At 41.6% G+C, this 22,269-nt stretch overlaps 1 protein-coding gene, 2 long non-coding RNA genes and 1 pseudogene across 4 annotated transcripts; 2 read left to right on the forward strand and 2 right to left on the reverse strand.

The window, feature by feature from the left end:
- The window catches only part of LOC120435794, a 281,387-nt pseudogene that overhangs the window by 149,515 nt on the left and 109,603 nt on the right, over positions 1 to 22,269 (forward strand).
- Positions 4,008 to 5,504, forward strand: LOC120435805. Its single transcript, XR_005609924.1, has 2 exons — positions 4,008 to 4,338; positions 5,020 to 5,504. It is a non-coding gene; the product is annotated as an uncharacterized LOC120435805 (long non-coding RNA).
- Positions 15,427 to 20,430, reverse strand: LOC120435791. Its single transcript, XM_039605928.1, has 7 exons — positions 20,153 to 20,430; positions 19,844 to 20,069; positions 19,515 to 19,664; positions 16,987 to 17,204; positions 16,745 to 16,898; positions 16,554 to 16,663; positions 15,427 to 15,995 (listed from the first exon to the last, which is right to left on the reverse strand). Exons 1-7 carry the CDS (start codon positions 20,390 to 20,392, stop codon positions 15,684 to 15,686), a joined length of 1,410 nt encoding a protein of 469 aa, XP_039461862.1. The 5' UTR covers positions 20,393 to 20,430; the 3' UTR covers positions 15,427 to 15,683.
- On the reverse strand, positions 21,252 to 22,225 carry LOC120435809. Of its 2 annotated transcripts, none has more exons than XR_005609929.1 (3): positions 22,062 to 22,225; positions 21,823 to 21,912; positions 21,252 to 21,432 (listed from the first exon to the last, which is right to left on the reverse strand). It is a non-coding gene; the product is annotated as an uncharacterized LOC120435809 (long non-coding RNA). The 2 variants fall into 2 exon arrangements; XR_005609930.1 differs by having other exon boundaries at positions 21,823 to 21,929.

Genomic DNA, 22,269 nt, shown 5'->3' on the forward strand with positions numbered 1-22,269 from the left:
TATCTCCCCCGGGAATTTTCTGCCGTTTACATCTGCGCTGTTTACATTCCACCAGATGCTAATGCTAAGCTAGCGTTAGCACAACTGAGAGCAGCAGCATCAATAACAGCCTGGTAGCACACCGGACAATGTCTTTATTGCGGCTGGGGATTTTAACCACGCGGACCTGAAATCTGTACTTCACAATTTCCACCGAAATGTGAAGTGTGCTACCAGAGGAGATAGAACTTTGGACCAGGTGTACACCAACATGGCGAACGCATACAGAGCCCAGGCCTATCCCCACCTGGGTCTGTCAGACCATCTCTCTCTTCTGCTACACCCAATATACACACCAAAGATCAAGAGCACTGGGATTACAACCAAAACCGTGAGAACATGGCCGCAGGATGCTATTCCGATGCTCCAGGACTGTTTCCACTGCACAGACTGGGAGGTGTTCAAGGAGCAGGACACTGACAATCGTGTCGCATTGGACAGTTACACCTCCACTGTCTTGGACTACATCTGTTTCTGTGTGGACAATGTAACAACCTGGAAACGACTCCGTGTGTTCCCTAATAATCCACCTTGGATGACACACGGAGTTCAACAACTTATCCGAACGAGGAACAACGCTTTCCATTCCGGGGACCTGGAGGCATACAGTGCTGCCAGGGCTAACCTGAGAAGAGGCATCAAGACTGCCAAGCAGCAGCACAGGAGGCGCATCGAGGCCAGGTTTGAGAACATCACAAACCCAAGACAGGTCTGGGAGGGCATCAGGGCTATCACGGACTACAAGAGGAGAACACCACCACCCTCAGCCGACAGTCCTACTCTGGCTGAGGACCTAAACCTCTTTTATGCCCGTTTTGATAGGGATAACACCGACCCTGTCCTGTCCCCACTCCCCTCAACCGACCCTGCTCCAGTCCTGAGCACTCATGAGCTGAGGCGTGTGTTCCGCAGCCTTAACACCAGGAAGGCGGCCGGACCAGATGGAGTGCTGGGCCGGGTGCTAAAAGACTGTGCTGCGGACCTGGCGGACGTCTTCACCTCTATATATAACACCTCGCTGTCCTGTTCACTGGTACCATCCTGTTTCAAAGCAGCAACCATCGTTCCCATCCCCAAACAGTCAAATGTCACATGTCTGAACGATTTCAGACCTGTGGCACTCACCCCATTCCCGCCAAATGCCTGAGAGACTGGTCATTAAACACATCAGAGCTGCCCTTCCACCATCTCTGGACCCGCACCAGTTTGCATACAGGAGAACCGGTCAACTGAGGACGCGATCGCCACAGTGCTGCACACACTACTGGAGCACCTGGAGCACAAGAACACCTATGCACGGCTCCTCTTTATAGACTACAGCTCGGCTTTTAATACCATCCGGCCATACAAACTCCGTCCCAAACTCCATCAACTGGGACTCAACTCCTCCCTGTGCAACTGGATTGTGGACTTCCTCACTAACCGTAGACAGAGCGTCAGAGTGGGTAAGAACACCTCTTCCACCCTTGTGGTCAACACCGGTGCCCCTCAGGGGTGTGTTCTGAGCCCTCTGCTATACACTCTCTTCACTCATGACTGTATTTCCTCCTGCGCGTCCAATCTCATTGTTAAGTTTGCCGACGACACCACAGTGCTCGGACTCATATCCAACAACGATGAGACAAACTACAGGACAGAGGTGCAACAACTAGAGTCATGGTGCCGCGACAATAACCTGGTCTTAAACACCAAAAAGACTAAGGAGATTATTGTAGATTTCCGGAGGAAAGGTCACAACAACTACCTGCCTCTCTTCATTGGCAGTGAGGCGGTGGAGAGGGTGAGCAGTTTTAAATTCTTGGGGGTAACTGTGACTGAGGACTTGTCCTGGGGCAACCACATCACCTCAGCTGTACGGAAGGCCCAACAGCGCCTCTACTACCTGAGGAGACTGCGGAGCGCACACATTCCCAGACCTCTGATGTTGAACTTCTACAACTGTGCCATCAGCAGCGTTCTGACGTATGGATTTCTAGTGTGGTTCCCCAGCTGCACCAAGGCCGACCAGCAAGCACTCCAGCGGGTGGTGAAAGAAGCTGGCAGAATTATTGGTACGATTCTGCCAGAGATTAGCAACATCTTCCCCACTCGCTGTCTGAGGAGGGTGCACAGTATCCTGCGGGACCAACACCACCCTGCGCACCACCTTTTCCACCTGCTGCCCTCAGGAGAAGATACAGGTCCATACAGGCCAGAACGTCCAGACTGGCCAACAGCCTGTATCCACAGGCTGTGAGGCTTCTGAACTCTGCCCCCCCTCTCTGCCCCCCCTCTCACGGACATTAACCATATCCAACTTATTAATAGCAGTGAACTGGTCTGGAAAATAGACAATTATCATATCTCACAGTACAATAATTGAACGGGTTGCACTGTTGCACTTTGTCATATTTCTCAGGTCTTTGTCTGAATGTCCCATGAACATTTCCTGTCATATTCTCATGTTTTTGCTAAGGATCGTCTCATTGCACTGAAGTCACACTGGGTTAAATAGTCACACTTGGGTCTAAGGGGAATTTAGTATTTAAAGGGGAATTTAGTATTTATTATTATCTGTTGTAGAAGCTCCAAACACAATTTCATTGTTCTTGACAATGACAATAAATACTTGAATTGAATTGAATTGCTGACAGTTTAACCAAAAGGCATTTCCAGTGGAAACTGGCTGACATATCCTGAGCATAACCGTGTATAATATCCACAAAACTTAAAAAGAGGTTATACACACACAATACAGTAACATTATGTTGAAGCACAGTACGTATCACTCCGCGAGCCTCCTGCCTACGATAGCCGTAATGCTCCGACAATCCATCAAGTGTGCGGGTTCGTAGCTTAACAAAGTCGGACTAAAACATTTGACAGATTTTCGAGCGCCGTGTACATAAAATCGTTTCGAGGTCAGTAAACACAACCAGAATTCATACATAAGGCACACGGGATTATAAGGGGCACTGTCGATTTTCAGAAAAATCAAAGGATTGATTTTAAGTGTGCCGTATTTTCCAAAAAACACGGTAATAACGACGGCCCGCTAGCATGCGCTACCAAAAATAGTGCTTTGTTGTGTATCTGACGGACGAAAGCTAAACCAGTTCCACACCACTGAAGTTGCAGCAATTTTTACAAACCAATTCTGGTTCATCTGTTTCATTTAACGATCCACTTTCGCCCTTCTCATTCTCTGTCGCCGCCATGCTTTTTCCGCCATGTGTGTATGAAAACAAAGGCACTGCGCATGTGCGTTTCACCCATATTCTATCGCGATATTTCATTTTCTTATCATTGCCCGACATTATACCGGTATTACCGTGAACGGTATGATATGGCCCAGCCCTAGGCCTAGTAGAGCATCCCAAGGGAGGAAACAGCATTTGCTGATCTCCATGGGTTCTAGACTTCAGGCAGTCATTGTCTACAAAGGATTTATTTCCAAGTATTGTATTTGCAATGATCTTTTATATGTCCAATTAATTGTGTGCCTCTGAAAATGGAGGACCATGTTTAAATATGGCTGTGATTTCTAAACAGCTGATACAAAACTAAACTCCAAAACTCCTCATGCTTTTAAAGGATAAGAGGTTTTGTGTGCTTGATGATCTGCACTTCAATCACATCCTAATTGTTTGAGTCAGAATCAAGTGTGTTGGTGTACAGAGTAAAATTGCAAAAATATGTCATCATCCAAAAACTTATGGATCTAACTGTAATTCATCTCACTTTGTATGATGTTATTTGAAGAAGTCATATCAGCTGAGTCATGGCTGCTGTGCAAACAGTGAATTATTTTGTTGCGTTTGTTTGTTTCAGAGTCAGAGAGCCGTGTCTCTCTACAGTCAGAGGTTTTTGTACGGCGCCTCATTGAGTTTGTATCACTGTGGTACACGTTCGGTGGAGGAACCAGACTGAATGTTGGAAGTAAGTCACATTTAAACCTGTTTTATTTAAGCAGCTTTTTTCTTTTAATTTTATTCTACTTGTCTGCTGGGTGTGGCAGGAAAAACATTTTTTTAATATAATTATTAAGATTTCCTGTGTTCACAGTGGAATACAGTGTGGTTTATGAATGTGTATGAAACATACATTTTATTGATTTTAAAACATTGGAATAATCCATAGGACGATTTGTTTTTTAATTTGCAGTTTTAATGCTTAAATGTTGAGGGTTTGTAGCTTTAGTTCGCTGTGACAGTCAGAGAGCCGTGTCTCTCTGACTGTCAGAGGTTTTTGTACGGTGCCTCAATGAGTTTGTATCACTGTGGTGGACTTTTGGTGGAGGAACCAGACTGAATGTTGGAAGTAAGTTTATTCTGGTTTAATTATCAAATACTGTCTTTATATTAAATAACATTTTAAAAGTATTTTCAAAGTTTTCTATGTATGAAAAATCACTTTAGAAATTAAAGTATCAAACTTGTTTTAATCATCCACTTATGACGCACAGAGTAATTCAGATGAGATCTCAAAATTTTATGTTGTCATTTTAGTCAAATTAAGAAAAAATGGAATCTTGACTAGTAGAAAATAAAAGACGATCTCTGATATGTGTAGTCTGTCAAAAAATATTTGAAAATGAATTTGAATTTATTTGACCTTTTAAATCCAGTTTTTGTACCTGAATATATTCCCTATATAGTTGTTTCCAGTTAATATTAATATAAGTCATGTACAATATTGATGATTTTAAACTTTTGTTTAAAGTTTTGTAAATGTTGCCACATCTGCTTCTTTTACTTCCAGTGTAGTTTGAACATATTTCAGGTCAAACTGTGTGATGATTCTCTCTGTGCTGATATGCATGAGAGCTTTCTTAAAGGGAAGTGAAACAATGTGTGAGTTAATGACTGGTGGAGCAGAAAAAACACCTGACAGAAACTTCTTAATGGAGAAAATCAGCTCTTACAGTAAAGGTGTCCAACTGTCTGTGGTTTGATTGACAGCTGTGTGCTCCTGTGCTCTAAGCTGATTGGTGTCTCCTAGGTGATACCCGTCCCATCCTGACAGTGTTGCCCCCTCCAGTGAGGAGCTACAGCAGGGGACTGCAACAATCACATGTCTGGCCAACAAGGGCTTCCCCTCAGACTGGAGTCTGTCCTGGAAGGTGGATGGCAGTGGCAGCATCAGCTGGGAGGAGAGCAGGAGCCCCGTGGTGCTGCAGAATGACGGCCTCTACAGCTGGAGCAGCACCCTGAGGCTCCCTGCAGACCGCTGGATGAAGGTGGGCTCTGTGACCTGTGAGGCCACCCAGGGCTGCCAGACTCTGGTCTCAGAGCCACTGAGGAGAGTCCAGTGTTCCCAGTCCTGACCTGACTCAACCTGATACTGGTTTAATGCTCTCATTCTCAACTCTGTAACTGTCTCTCCATCTTTCTTTTTTAAGAACAAATAAAGACTAAAACTGTTATTTTCTTTCTCATAATGACAACATTCATGTTTTAGGTAATAAAGATGTTTTGCAAAGTGAATTTTGGTTGAATCAGACATTTTATTTTATTCAAAATCTACAAACCTGCACTTGATGAATATATTTTTCATTTACAAGAATTTAGACCAACTCTGCACTCCAACATGATGTCTTTATTTTACACTGGTAAAATAAAACACAGGCTGAAAGAACCATTAAGGAGATCTGCATTTTGGCAAAAGCAGAAAACAGGAGTTTTAAAATCGTACAGGTTATTTTTATGTTTATTTTAAGTTACATGACTCTTGCCATGGAAACAATTTCACCAGACTACAAAGCAAGTCTAAAGAAGAAAGAGTCTTTAGTGTCTCTTATGAGCTGTTTGTTCTGAGGAGAACTCACAGACAGGAGAGTCAACGAATACAAGGAGTGATTAGAAAGAATCTGAAGTACAAAGTTTTAATTTCATTGATGAACAAGGAGAAGATTAAATGAATGATGACATGAACAAATAATTGAATAAAATGAAAACACCTTCAGTTCAATAACAGCTTTTTCACTCATGTTCATGTTTGATGATATGTTTACAGTAAAATCTTAAATTCACAGCTGTGTTGTTTTTATTTTGAGCCTCACTGATCAGGAACATTTTCAGATTTTTGTCTTCAGATTATTTTATCTTGATATAGATTCAGTGGATTTGTTCCACTTCTAAGGTCAAAGGTCATGAAGAAGACTTGTCCTGGTATCTGTTAATGGCCCACGTTTATTCTTTAGTTAAATATATATTTGAAAGTTGAACACAACACGGATGCGATAGCAGTAGGACACAAATTTGTGATGAATCACTTTATTTTGCGTGTGTGTGTGTGTGTGTCCTCAGTGAACTGTATCAGTCTCTGCAGTATCTTCCAGCTGCAGCAGTCACTTCAGTTTCTGTTCAGTCTGATTGAGGGAGGTTTTTGTACAACTGTTTTTCACTGTGTGAACACAGCTTGGCTGTTAATATTGTGTCTGCTCAGACAGTAATAAACTGCTGCATCTTCAGTCTGGACTCCACTGATGGTCAGAGTGAAGTCAGAGTTTGATCCACTGCCTGTAAAACGAGCTGGAATCCCTGAATCTCGGGTACTAGCAAAGTAAATAAGCAATTTAGGAACTCCTCCATCTTTCTGTTGGTACCAGGCTAAACAGTGAGAGTTGCTATGAACATGAACATTCTGACTGGTCCTACACTTGATGGTGACTGTGTCTCCCACAGCAGAGCTCACTGCTCCAGGCTGAGTCACTGTGATCTGTCCTCTGGACTCTGAGGATACAGAGACAAAAACATAAAGCAGCTTCATGGTTTTGTGGGCTTCATTTCAGAGGGACAGATGTTGATAGAGGAGAGGAGTTTGATTCTCTGGACTTTACCTGTGAAGCAGCAGCAGAGGAGAGTCCAGATGAGGATGCAGATCAAAGTCATGTTTTTGATGAGGAGGATTTCTGTGGCTTCTGTTGTGATGAAGGACAGCTGTCAGTCATCCAGTGTTCAACTCTCAGGACTATAAACTCTCCCAGAGCACTGGAGCATGGTGCTGCTGATGCAAAGTGGCTCTCTATGGAAATTTGTTGACTCAGTCCAGTGCATGCTGCTGTCTGTCAGTGATCTTTTTTCAAAAATATTTTTACAGACGTTTGACTTTGAAAATATAACGCTGAAAATCATGAATTTCAATTGTTGTACTTTCTAAATCTATGCACAGATATAACTGAATTTAGGTCAGCAAGGATGGAAATCAGACGACCACAATGACTGAAAGCACCTTCAGCACACTTAGTTCTAATTCTGGGAATATTTAAAAGATCTGCATCTGATGACCTGATAGTTCTGACTGGGTTGTAAACAGTGAGCATGTCAGAGATATACTTAGAGGCCAAACTACTGAAAGCTTTGTGAAGTAATAAAACTATCTTTTTTTCTTAAATGATTTCATCATTGTTTGCAAATAGAAATTATTTATGCATTATAAAAAAAACCTCTTATATTTAGAAGTGGCATTTTGAAACTCCCTTGCACTGTTTACAAAAAAAGAAACAAAAAAGACACTTTGCAGGGCTGTAGACTAACTTTTTGCCACGGTTGCACTGGTGCACCTAAATGTTTTTTCTTAGGCGCGCCAGCTCAAAAGTTAGGTGCACCCAAATTTTTCAACCGCATCGTTTAACACAGCAGTTTTACATGTGCACTTCTTTTTTGCTTTCCATACAGACAATATTGATTTGTAAATGATTAACTAACAATCTTGTGCTTGTGCTTAAAGTTCTTTGGCAATATTGTAGACAATGTTAAACTTAATCATCATCTCGGCCTCCTCTGACGACCTGTTTGCTGCTGCCTGCCGCTGAAAGGCAGTGGGGAGAGAGGACTGTTGGGCAGTGCATTTATCACGATTTGAGATGGAAAACTGTTCTTGAAGTACAGAGAGAGAGAGAGAGAGAGAGAGAGAGCTGTGCATGAAGTGTGATTTTTATCGTGGTGGAGGGAAAATAGCAAAAGTAAGAGGGAATTCATGACGATGTTTATCAAATGTGAAGCGTAGTTTGTTGCTTCTTTTGCTGCTGGTTCAGTAAATTTTGGTTGGAGAGAGACAAAACCTGCAGCTCAGAATCAGCGCAAAAAAAAAAGGAAACACAGCGCGGACCCGACGCATCAGAATCGGTGAGCTGTCAGCTTTCAGCCCCGATGCCATGTCCATGTACGAGCTGTCGGGTGAGAAAGCCGAGAAAGAGAAAGCTGATTCTGATGCGTCGGGTCCGCTCTGCGTTTACATCTTTGTGTGGAGTCCGTGTACCTGCTCTCATTTGCTGTTTGGTGGTTGTTGAAATAGTTTTGTGAGCTTTAACCTGAGATTCTGACGTTTCTGGCAAAATACATTTATATTTAAAAGTCGATTCAGAATTTAATGAATCGATATCGCTTTATTCACCTGCCCTGCACTTTCAAACGTACACATGGACTACATGAATATCTGGACCACAACCAATCAGAGAGGTCCTGCCCCTGACTATCTTTGATTGGTTTAGACCACGATAGGGGCATAATGTGTGTCTGCTGTTGACCACACGGAGACTTTCAGAGTTGCGGAGTATTTTTATTTTTTTTTTGTTACTCAAACAGTTGGCCGCACCGGTGCGACCTAAGATTTTTTTTTGGTCGAACCATTGAAAAATTTGGTCGCATTTGCGACCAAATTGGTCGCACTCTAGAGCCCTGCTTTGGCTGTAAATGAGTCCCCAAACAAATGTTATTTACAAAGCATTCAAGAAGTTGTCATGTGTAATATTTTATCATGTTCACTAAACCATGGCTCAACATCGAGGTGTGAGCTTTACTAAAAGCACGTGACAGTGCCTTCAAATCAGGAGATCAACAAGTCTACAAAGAGGCACACCAGTCTCTGCTTACAGGCATAAAAGAAGCCAAGCGCAAATACAAACACAGCTTCAAGGAACACTTTAACACGAACAACTTGAGAAACATGTGGCGGGGGATCAAGACACTTAGTGGCTACAAAGACAATCGCACACAAACCCACTCCCCGGACATCAACTTACCTGACACACTAAACCAGTTCTTCGCCCGCTTTAAACAACAAAACAGGGACACCATCACCCATCCTAATGTTTCAGAGAGGGACGATGCCCCCATCCAGCTGGAACAGCATCAGGTCAGAACCACTCTGCGCAGAGTCAATGCAAGGAAAGAAGCTGGTCCAGACGGTGTAGCCGGTAGAGTGCTTAAAGCATGTGCAGACCAACTAGCAGAAGTTTTCACCACCATCTTCAACCTCTCACTGCTACAGTCTGTAGTACCATCCTGGTTTAAGTCAACCACCGTCGTTCCAGTGCCCAAGAAGAACACAGTGAGCTGCTTGAATAACTACCGTCCAGTTGCTTTAACAACCACAATTACCAAATGCTTTGAGAAACTTATCATGTTGCACAATAAAGCTGCCATCCCTGCAAACCTTGATTCGTACCAGTTTGCATACAAGGTAATCAGGTCGACAGAGAATGCCATAATAACAGCTCTTCACGCAACCCACACACACCTGGACAGTAGTAACATCTATGTGAGAATGCTGTTTGTAGACTTCAGCTCTGCCTTCAATACAGTTCAACTCCACAAACTGATTAATAAACTAAGCAAATTAGGACTCAGCAGCTCACTGTGCACCTGGATATTGGACTTTCTGTGCAACAGACCCCAGAACGTCAGGATGGGAAAGCACACCTCCTCCACCCTCATTCTGAACGTAGGCGTCCCACAAGGGTGTGTTCTCCGGTCCACACCAGTAACACCATTATAAAATTTGCTGATGACACCACCATCATAGGATTGATCAACAACAACGATGATTCAGCCTACAGAGAGGAGGTTCAGTATCTGAACTACGACTACGGAACGGAGCAGTTGTCAGCCACCTCCTGTACATGGATGACATCAAGCTGTATGCCAAGAGTGAACGAGACATCGATTCACTGATCCACACCACCAGGATATACAACAATGACATCGGAATGTCGTTCGGACTGGAGAAATGTAGTCGGATGATAACAAAGAGAGGGAAGGTAGTCAGAACGCAGGGGATCAAACCACCAGAAGGCAACATTGCAGACATAGAGGACAGCTACAAGTACCTGAGGATCCCACAGGCAAATGGGAACCATGAATTGGCCGCCAGAAAAGCTGCAACCACCAACTACCTGCAGAGGGTCAGGCAAGTCCTGAGGAGTCAGCTGAACTTTAAGAACAAGATCCGGGCTATCACCACCTACACCCTGCCCGTGATCATGTACCCTGCTGGGATAATAAGCTGGCCAAAGGAGGAGATAGAAGCCACTGACATCAAGACCAGGTAGCTCCTGACCAGGAACGGAGGGTTTCAGCCCAAGTCCAGCACCCTGAGGCTGTACGCTAAGCAGAAGGAGGCCGGGGACTGGTGAGTGTCAGCACCACAGTCCAGGATGAGACAAGAAACATCCACGAATACATCATGAAGATGGCCCAAACTGACAGCGTGCTCAGTGAATACCTGAGGCAGCAGAAACCCAAGAAAGAGAAGGAAGGCGAGGAACCATCATGGAAGGACAGGCCCCTGCACGGTATGTACCACCGCCAGATAGAGGAAGTGGCTGATATCCAGAAATCCTACCAGTGGCTGGACAAAGCTGGACTGAAAGACAGCACAGAGGCACTAATCATGGCAGCACAGGAACAAGCTCTGAGTACAAGATCCATAGAGGCTGGGGTCTATCACACCAGGCAAGACCCCAGGTGCAGGCTGTGTAAAGATGCCCCTGAGACAATCCAGCACATAACAGCAGGGTGGAAGATGCTAGCAGGCAGGGCATACGTGGAGTGCCATAACCAAGTGGCCGGCATAGTGTACAGGAACATCTGTGCCGAGTATAACCTGGAAGTCCAGAGGTCAAAATGGGAGACGCCCCCAAGGGTGGTGGAGAATTACCGAGCTAAGATCCTGTGGGACTTCCAGATACAGAAGGACAAAATGGTGGTGGCTAACCAACCTGACATAGTGGTGGTAGACAAACATGAGAAGACGGCTGTAGTGATAAATGTAGCGGTTCCCAATGACAGCAACATCAGGAAGAAGGAACACGAGAAGCTCGAGAAATACCAAGGGCTCAGAGAAAAGCTTGAGAAGATGTGGAGGGTGAAGGTAACGGTGGTCCTAGTGGTAATTGGAGCAGTAGGTGCAGTGACTCCCAAGCTAGGCGAGTGGCTCCAGCAGATCCCAGGAATGTCGCAGATATTTGTCCAGAAGAGCGCAGTCCTAGGAACAGCTAAGAGCAGCCCTCAAGCTCCCAGGCCTCTGGTAGAGGACTGAAGGATAGGCTGCTTGCAGGGGCGAGCGGGGAATTTTTTTTTTGTATGTATTGGTTTATCCGTATGTACGCATGTGTATGTATAACTTGTATATATCTTTTTTGTGTAAATGTAAATGCCTGTGCTATTGTGTAGATACTTACGTTATTTTATGTTGCACACAACGGATAGATGCCAAACTGTGTTTCATTGTTCTTGTAACAGTGACAATAAAGAGCTATTTTATTCTATTCTATTTTGTCTCTAGTCCAGGTCGGCCGTAATGAGCACTAGGTTTTGAAGATGTCCAGCGCTTGTCAAAACTATTTAAACACAAGGACAATTCAGTTTCATATTATGGGATGATTTAATATTCCAGTTTAAAACAAAGTTATTCTTGAAGCTAGAATTTAACAGTGAAAAAAAAGACAGAAGGGGAATTTTAATTATTTTACTAATTCTAATGTGAAGTTTTCATTGGAAGCTGAATTTGTTACTGTCAAAAAGATGTATTACAGTGACTCACTGACTTTGAAGACTTAATTAAAAATTTCCATTATTTGAGTGAAGTAATGTTTTCTTTCCGGTCATTTTTCATGATGATGCATTATGAAATGTCCTTGTTTTTTCGATATAAGCTCATTTGATTAAAGTAGCATCAATTACATTTTCACTCTATCACTTGCTACCTCCCTGGACTTTTTGGGGGGAACAATAACAACAATAATAATAATAATAATAATAATAATAACAATGTGCAATAAAACATACACTCATACCTTTTATTCATACACTCATTCTTTTTATTTCTTATTTGTATTTTTTAAGTTAAGTTACTGTGTTGTGTTGTCTTGTTTGTGCTGTGTTGTGCGTAGTGCTGACGTGGGACAGTTTCCAGTTGTTCTAGGTATGAGTGTGCAATGACAATAAAAAGTTATCTGTTATCTGTTGAAAGAGGACACACAGCACTTGGTGAACTTCGTGGGTTCTAGACTTTAGGCAGTCATTGTCTACAAATTTATATCCAAGTATTAAAAATAATAATTATATTTACAATCACCTTTATTTGTCAAATTAACTGTGTGCCTCTGAAAATGGGGGACAATGTCTAAATAGTGCTTGGAAAATGTATCATTGTCAAAAAACTTATGGATCTAACTGTATGTAAACTAACATTGTATGATGTTATTTGAAGAAGTCATATCAGCTGAGTCATGGCTGCTGTGCAAACAGTGAATTATTTTATTGAGTTTGTTTGTTTCAGAGTCAGAGAGCCGTGTCTCTCTACAGTCAGAGGTTTTTTTACGGCGGCTCAAAGAGTTTGTATCACTGTGACGCACATTCGGTGGAGGAACCAGACTGGATGTTGGAAGTAAGTTTATTCTCATTTACTATCAAATATTTTGTTTTTATGGAAGATCATTTAAATTTTGATTTCTGATTTTTGAATGAGAGAAAAGCACGTAACTTTACAAAAAGTTTGATGAAGGAATTTTTAATTATCCACTTGTCATGAAGGGTAATTCAGATCTGCTGTATCAAAATTACAACTGGAAAGAACAAAACAAAAATATAAAAATCATCTCTGTCTTTAGTTCCTTCTCCCACCCCAACTGGTCACAGCACAGGGCTGCCCCTACCTGAGCCTGGTTCTACCGGAGGTTTCTTCCTGTTAAAAGGGAGTTTTTCCTTCAGACTGCGGTCAAAGTGCTTGCTCATAAGGGGGTCATATGTTTTTGGGGTTTTTCTCTGTTTGTATTATTGTACGGTCTACCTTACAATATACAGCGCCTTGAGGTGACTGTTGTAGTGATTTGGCACTGTATAATTAAAACTGAATTGAATTGACTAAGATTGGTCTTGATGTATGTTACTGGCCCACTTTTGTTCTGTGTGTGTGTGTGTGTGTGTGTGTGTGTGTGTGTGTGTGTGTGTCCTCAGTAAACTGTATCAGTCTCTGCAGTATCTTCCAGCTGCAGCAGTCACTTCAGTTTCTGTTCAGTCTGACTGAGGGAGGTTTTTGTACGACTGTTTTTCACTGTGTGAACACATGCTGACTGTTAGGATAGTGAAAACTCAGACAGTAATAAACTGCTGCATCTTCAGCCTGGACTCCACTGATGGTCAGAGTGAAGTCAGAGTTTGATCCACTGCCTGTAAAACGAGCTGGAATCCCTGATTGTCGAGTGCTAATATAGTAAATGAGCAGTTTGGGAATTCCTCCATCTTTCTGTTGGTACCAGGCTAAACGCTGATTGTTGCTATGAACATAAACATCCTGACTGGTCCTACACTTGATGCTCACAGATCCTCCCACAGCAGAGCTCACTGTTCCAGGCTGAGTCACTATGATCTGTCCTCTGGACTCTGAAGATACAGAGAAAAACATAAAGCAGCTTCATGGTTTTGTGGGCTTCATTTCAGAGGGACAGATGTTGATAGAGGAGAGGAGTTTGATTCTCTGGACTTTACCTGTGAAGCAGCAGCAGAGGAGAGTCCAGATGAGGACGCAGATCAAAGTCATGTTTTTGATGAGGAGGATTTCTGTGGCTTCTGTTGTGATGAAGGACAGCTGTCAGTCATCCAGTGTTCAACTCTCAGGACTATAAACTCTCCCAGAGCACTGGAGCATGATGCTGCTGATGCAAAGTGCCTCTCTATGGAAATCATCAGACCGATTCCATCAAAGACCCGGATCAGGCTCATGGTGTTGTTCATAAATGAATCAGCCAATTCATCATAATACTGAACAAAGACATTTTATAATAAATTTAGGAAGAAAAAAAAGTTTTTTCTTCAGAATACATCTTATTTCAACTTGTCTTCTTTTATTTTAATGTTTTGTTTCATGACTCCTTTTTTAAATCTCTTTTAAATCTCTTTTGTTTTAGAGGTTTTCCAATCTGCTTTTAAACCCTTTCATAGCACTGAATCAGCCCTTTTAAAAGTTTTAATGACATATTTTTAGCTACTGATGCTGTGGACTGTGTTGTTCTGGTGCTTTTAGATTTGACAGCTGCGTTTGATACAGTGGATCGTGCCATTTTACTCTCTCATTTGGAGCACTGGGTGGGCATTAGGGGCACGGCACTGGAGTGGTTCAGGCCCTACTTGGCGGGGCGAACTTTCTGTGTCAGTCTCTATGACCATGTGTCGTACTCCGCCCATCTCTTGTGTGGTGTCCCACAGGGCTCTGTTCTACGCCCCCTCCTCTTCTCTTTATATCTGCTTCCTCTTGGTTCTGTACTGAGAAAGCTCGGCATTGCATTCCACTTTTATGTCAGATCTATGTCCCTCTAAAGAAAAAAGGCACATAATCCACACAACCATTGCTTCAGTGTCTCAATGACTTGAAGGCTTGGATGTCTGTTAACTTTTTAAAATTCAATGATGAAAAGACCCCCAATGTGTATTTAGATTCCTTGGCCCAGTATGTTAAGCCAACTGTCACAAACCTGGGGGTCAAAGTGGACTGCACTGCAAAAACGGCTAGTCTATATTTAGGAAAAAAATACTACATTTGATACAAAAAGCACTGAAAACAAGTGAAATTATCTGTCCATGCAGCAAGTTTATTTTACTTAATAAGAAATCTTGAAATAAGATTTTTTAATCCAGAAATAAAAGAACACATTTGAGAATTGAAGAGGGTTAAAATAAGCTTTAAAAAGCTCAATTTTAGATAAAATTACTTAATATCAAGTCCCAAAAGTAAGTTAAATATGCTAAATTACAGTGTTTTTTATGTTTTGAATTCTTACTTGCAGCAAATGAATGCACTGCAATGAGAAAAATAGTTCTAATACTATGAAAAACTACTCAATATTAGTGAAGTATGAGTAATTTGTTTCTTGATCCAGGTTGGCTTATCTCAAAATATAGCCTAATCGATATTAAATCCAAGCAAAAAAAACCTTAAAACAGACCTTTTTCCTAGAATACTCCTTGGCTTCTACTGAAATCACAGCCAGGACAAGAGTGATATATGTCAACATTTATTCCTCTCATGAGAACAAAACCCTTTTTTGAAAACAATATAGGGCTGCTGCACAATCCCTAAAAGTCTAAATCAACCCTTTAGAAGGCCTAAACAGAGAAACAAAAATTACATTTTTGGCCTTAAACTTTTGTGACAGTCACATAGTCTCACAATGTTGTAAATAATGGCATTACTGACTTAAAACTTTACATGCCTCAGGTAAAGTGTCATTAAGAAAAAAAAAACAACAACTTTCATTTGTAAGGCATTATAAGTAAAGCAGTTTCTCAGGACATTGGTAGGCAAATTAGGAACAAAGTTGTACAAACGTACTACAAAACTAAACAAACTGCAAATGACCTGATAAAATTCTGCTTGGTATTCACCTATTTTTCAAAGAATGACTTCCACTCAGCTATTGCTTTCTTATATGCACTAGTGGCATCTTGATCATGGATGGCATCAGTGATTACCTCAGTTTGTATGACAGAGAGAACCGTTGCAACACATTTCGGGTATGTTAAGTGCAAGGTGTAGTAATATGCCATCAACACCAACATTCCTTCCCAGAAATCCTCCAAGGGGAGAGTGGTCACTGGTATGTTTCCTACAGCAACAATGCTGGTTGTGCCATCAAAAAGCAGCACTGGGGAGGAGAGAGGCCGCTTCTCCAGGTATAGCATAGCATCTTCACCCGGCTAGAAAAGCACAAAAAAAGGACAAATTCTTCAAGATTTTAAATGAAAGGGTTGCTGTGCATCCAAACAGCTTAAGACACAAAAAGCAATATCAAGAGTTTAGAATGCTCCAACTGATTTACTGTTGGAATAGAAGAAATAAATATAAACTATCTGACTTAGATAAATATGAAATTTTGGAAATGTATTAATTCTGAGCATGAATTTTCTCTAGTTTGCAGCATTTTTATCATGTCTATTTGTGCTTTTTTTCTCATTTGTTTTTTAAAACTATTTCTTTTAACTTTGTTACATATTCTAGTTTTTGAAGGCCTTTTTAAATATATAATTTTAGTGCTTCTACTTGTATCCCAACTGCAATGTGCTTTTGCTCTGCGCTGCCTCTCTGGAGTAGGTTTTGAATAACAATTAAGAAATCCTGAATAAGGAGTAATTTAATCCCTGCTGAATTGAACTTTGACCCACTCTTATTAAGCATGAAAAGCAAAATAATAATATTAATAATAATACAAGTAAGTACAAGTTACAGTGGCTGGTATTGCTAACAGCTGTTCTCACCTTGAGGATATGAAGGAGAGCCTCACTGGCACTTCCCAGCCGCTTTGGTGGTGTAGTTTTTGAAGGAAAAAGAGATGGAAGTGCATTGAAGAGAGTGACAGTAAAATCCACTGTGGACAGAGAAAAGTATCTTAATAAAGTAATCTGAACATATCTGATGTATGGATTTAATGTATGAATAGGCCACTTACCTCCATGTACATCCAAGGGGAGAGGTGGTTTCAGGACCTTCTTCCAAATGCCATAGAACTGCACCTTCGAACAAAACTCTGCCCATCGACCCTTCATTTGATCTATGTATTTGCAGTTGAAGCCACCAACGATGCGACGCAGTTCATCCATCGCCTATGACAAAGTTGTGCTCAGTTAGTCAAGAACTAACTAAACCTATCCAGAGAAAGCAAGGAATGTAACTGAAGGTAGTTGAACTAACATTTCGTATGTCTTTGAAGCACGGGTATGCTTCAAATATTTTTCTGGGCCTGTCTTCTTCCCTTGTAACATCTGCGTCAATAAAAGCTCGTCTGGCCTCAAACTCCAGGTCCAAAATTTGAGCAACGTCACTTTGGTTGGGTTTTGCATTGAGTTTCCTGTACATGTTACTCAAGGTTTTGTAATGCCTTGCCTGCATCTTCAGGCTGTCATGGTCTGCTAGGGAAAGCAAAGAGCAATTGTAAGACATGGTGTAAGTAGACTTCACAAAATTCAGATTTTTCTAATCAGTCATTTCTAGTAAGGTTGCATGGTTGTTTTTAAGTTATTGTTTTCAGTATAATATTTATGAGAATTAATGTTTAGGTTAAATATGTTTGAATAATGAACTGACCCTATATGTCCTGATCATTTCCCTTTGTGTCCTTTTCTTATAATGATCATGGATAATTAATTGTTAGTTTGAACAGAATCAAATATTAAAACGAAAGTTTAAGATGCCCGTGAATAAAACTGTGGTGAAAATAAGGTAAAGGTTGTTTACTGTGTATATCGTTCACATCAGTGTGGACAGTGATTATGAGCTGATGGATAAAAATCTTTTAGGTAATTTGATCTATGACAGAAACACTGTGATAAGGCATGATAGATGTAACCAGCATGAGGATTTACATGTGTAAATAATCAGCACTGAATAACACCCACTACAACACAAAGTGTTAAAATACTTACTATGGCTAACTGGAAAACTGGAATGAGGGCTCTATCATATGTTGATTTTACACACCAACTTGAGTTAATGCCAAACCACTATGATTTATGGAATAAACACTTAGAACGGGGTTCATTGCTGCAGCCATATTTTGGAAAGAGCTGTAAGAGGAACCAGTCAGACTGAGAGGTACAGTGGGGCAAAAAAGTATTTAGTCAGCCACCGATTGTGCAAGTGCCCCCACCTAAAATGATGACAGAGGCCAGTAATTTGCACCAGAGGTACACGTCAACTGTGAGAGACAGAATGTGAAAAAAAAATCCATGAATACACATGGTAGGATTTGTAAAGAATTTATTCGTAAATCAGGGTGGCAAATAAGTATTTGGTCAATAACAAAAATACAACTCAATACTTTGTAACATAACCTTTGTTGGCAATAACAGAGGCCAAACGTTTACTATAGGTCTTTACCAGGTTTGCACACACAGTAGCTGGTATTTTGGCCCATTCCTCCATGCAGATCTTCTCCAGAGCAGTGATGTTTTGGGGCTGTCGCCCAGCAACACGGACTTTCAACTCCCGCCACAGATTTTCTATGGGGTTGAGGTCTGGAGACTGGCTAGGCCACTCCAGGACTTTCAAATGCTTCACGGAGCCACTCCTTTGTTGCCCGGGCGGTGTGTTTTGGATCATTGTCATGCTGGAAGACCCAGCCGCGTTTCATCTTCAAAGTTCTCACTGATGGAAGGAGGTTTTGGCTCAAAATCTCACGATACATGGCCCCATTCATTCTGTCCTTAACACGGATCAGTCGTCCTGTCCCCTTGGCAGAAAAACAGCCCCATAGCATGATGTTTCCACCCCATGCTTCACAGTAGGTATGGTGTTCTTGGGATGCAACTCAGTATTCTTCGTCCTCCAAACACGACGAGTTGAGTTTATACCAAAAGTTCTACTTTGGTTTCATCTGACCACATGACATTCTCCCAATCCTCTGCTGTATCATCCATGTGCTCTCTGGCAAACTTCAGACGGGCCTGGACATGCACTGGCTTCAGCAGCGAACACGTCTGGCACTGCGGGATCTGATTCCCTGCCGTTTTAGTGTGTTACTGATGGTGACCTTTGTTACTTTGGTCCCAGCTCTCTGCAAGTCATTCACCAGGTCCCCCCGTGTGGTTCTGGGATCTTTGCTCACCGTTCTCATGATCATTTTGACCCCACGGGATGAGATCTTGCGTGGAGCCCCAGATCGTGGGAGATTATCAGTGGTCTTGTAAGTCTTCCATTTCCTGATGATTGCTCCCACAGTTGATTTTTTTCACACCAAGCTGCTTGCCTATTGTAGATTCACTCTTCCCAGCCTGGTGCAGGTCTACAATACTTTTCCTGGTGTCCTTCGAGAGCTCTTTGGTCTTGGCCATGGCGGAGTTTGGAGTCTGACTGTTTGAGGCTGTGGACAGGTGTCTTTTATACAGATGATGAGTTCGCACAGGTGCCATTCATACAGGTAACGAGTGGGGGACAGAAAAGCGTCTTACAGAAGACGTTACAGGTCTGTGGGAGCCAGGGATTGTCCATGTTTGAGGTGACCAAATACTTATTTGCCACCCTGATTTACTGAATAAATTCTTTACAAATCCTACCATGTGTATTCATGGATTTTTTTTCACATTCTGTCTCTCACAGTTGACGTGTACCTCTGGTGCAAATTACTGGCCTCTGTCATCATTTTAGGTGGGGGCACTTGCACAATCGGTGGCTGACTAAATACTTTTTTGCCCCACTGTAGATAAGGGTGATGGTGGACTTACCAACAACATCATCTGGAGGTGCAGTTGATGGACCTATATCAGCCCTGGGTGCAGAGCATGAGGCTGACTTGGATAATAGTGGTAAAGCCAGGGTAGTATTGTTTGACGTAGTTGGTACAGTGGAGGGTAGCGGCAATTGGGATTCTTTCTCTGAGGAAAAAACAGAAGATGAACAGAATTTAATAACAGGGAATATCTAGAAAGTTAAGGAAAATACTCAACACTGTATAAATCTTGTAATGCACTCTGAACAGAAAACTGAGGGCAGGTGGTCTCTTTGAAGTTTTATATGTCCTAAAGTCATTAGTACAGCAGACCAAAGTACACACCTGCATTTGAGTTATCCTCGCTGAGGTCATCATTGCTCTCAAGAAGTATGGTATAGTCACTTGAACCACTTGCTTCACCACTTAGGTCACCTTCAGTCCCATTGTCTGTGTCGTCTGAGCTGAAAAGAGTCTTCCTGGGCCTGCCTCGTTGCGGCATGGAGCCCTGCCTCTTCCTTGGAGACTTCATATTTTGGAGTCGTTTGTACAGTTTTGTGTAGATGGTCAGCTGTGGTAAAATAATATATATTTGTACATCCTTTTATTATCTCACTCAATTTTAGATATTGTAGTGGGTAAAGAATGACTTACGTATGGCATGTGTGTGTCAGCATCACGTAACATGGGGTAATAGTCGACAATCTTCTGTGACATTGCTCTCATTTCGAGTTTGGAGGGGTATCTTACTTCTTTCCCCATGGGACTAGCACGGAGGATTGCAACCATGCTGGTCACTGTGTTCCTTACAAGTCTGCAACAGAGCTCCTTCGACATCTTACATTCCTTTTTCTTTCCACTGTGGAGCAATGCAAAGTACTGACTTCGCACCATGTCCAACTCTGAATCTGTATACACCACATACTCTGGTGGGTCTGGCATTTTCATTTTTTTGTCAGCAGTGTAGGAAATGGGAGTGGAAGTTTGAGGCTGACATTGTGACACATCAAAGCATAAGGGGTTACTCTCGGTTCGATGGCAAGTGTTGGCATCTTGGTCAGTACTCTTAAACTATAACAGTTGTGGGATATAAACAAAAATACACAATTAGGCAAATTAATGCTAGACAATATGGACAGTGTTAGGGGTCCGAAATTGAGGATGAGAGTAAAACAATGATGGTCCAGAAGAGGTCAATCAAACAATTGATTTTAATGAATGCACGCAGCGTGGAGAGGTGCAAACTGCAAAGCAGTTGTACATCTCTACCCAAAATACACTCTAAATTGCTTTTATAACATCAGGGTATTGTAACGCCCCTTCTTGCGTTTACAAGCACATAATTTGCATGTACAGAACATTCATGTATTTTAAGAATTAAATGCAAACACAGAGGTTCCTCCTTGTGGCATACTCTTCCGAATATAGTGATGACCTAAGGCCTTTGAGGTCACCATGGACTGGACATCCTTCCGTCACCTGTAACTAAGCAAACTCAAATACCACAAGAAGCTGAATACATTCAGGCCTTTGCTCAGCTACTATTTTACTATACCAATATACTCAGCATATGAGTTATGATATATATATATTTAACTCAATCATTTTAAAGTAGTTATAACTGTACCTGTAATAAACATGTTAATATTTGATTATGATAACCCCTATAATATAAATTATACCATAATGCCAGCAGCTTCAATAAACACTTTGATGAAATGATAATTAATGCAATGATAAGATGATGGTTATGTAAAATAATCCCTGTAATTCCACAACAGTAATCATCTTCTTAGTGGTATAATGTGTATTTACCTTTTGGCTGATAAAACCCCAAATCTTCTTTCTCCGGAAGAAATTTTCATGGCCCGGAAAAAGATCCTTTAGGTCATCCCGGGTAAAGCTTCTCAAAGCTTCCTCGTCAATATTCGCAGCTGTAAAAGAGAAAAACAACTTTAAAAGTGATATTTATTTCTCTTTCCCTGGGCGTGGCTTATTACATATTGAGGTCATTTTTTGTCAATAAATGTATTTTAGCAATAAGTAATAATAACAGGATAAAATGTCAAACTTAAAACAGTTTATGTGTTAACTAGAATAGAATACAATAGAATTTTATCAAATATTTGGGAATGCAATAAAACTATTTTTGGCTGTCTTCAAGAATGATGTTTCAAGTCTATTTTGGCAAAAACAGCTCAAGGCTATAATGTGGATAAAGTTCAGAGTAGAGTACAATCCTAGCTCCAAGTTTCAGAAACGATGCTAACAGATGCTAAGCCTGCTTAGCTAACGTACCAAAATAACTGAAAAATAAGACTTACCCTGCAACGCAGACAGTATGGCATCGTCAAACTCGTCCATGCCGTGACAGCAGTTCTCTGGTTCGGTTCCAAAGCCTCCTCTCACAGTACCTGGAAATATCCTACGGCTTAAATAAGATCATTTTGCTAAAGTTAACACATTAGCTAGATTGCTAACTAGCAGCCCTCACAAAACACAACTTTATCTTAATAACACCGTTGTACCATAGTATTTTTCAAATCAACTTAATGTTACCAACCTTAAATTACTGTTCGCTTTGTTTAGATAAATAATTTTGATCTTCCTAACGGTCCTGATCATTGACTGTAGAAAACATGGACGACGCGACTCCGCCTCCTACCATTGTGCAAAAATGAAGCCAAAATATCCCGCTTGTGGAGGCTGCCATCTTGCAAATTTGGAGCCAGAGTCTGCGCAGTAGTGACTTGAGGTGGAGCGACTGTGTA

This window comes from Oreochromis aureus, linkage group 22 (assembly GCF_013358895.1).
Source record: "Oreochromis aureus strain Israel breed Guangdong linkage group 22, ZZ_aureus, whole genome shotgun sequence".
Taxonomy (NCBI): Eukaryota; Metazoa; Chordata; class Actinopteri; order Cichliformes; family Cichlidae; genus Oreochromis; species Oreochromis aureus.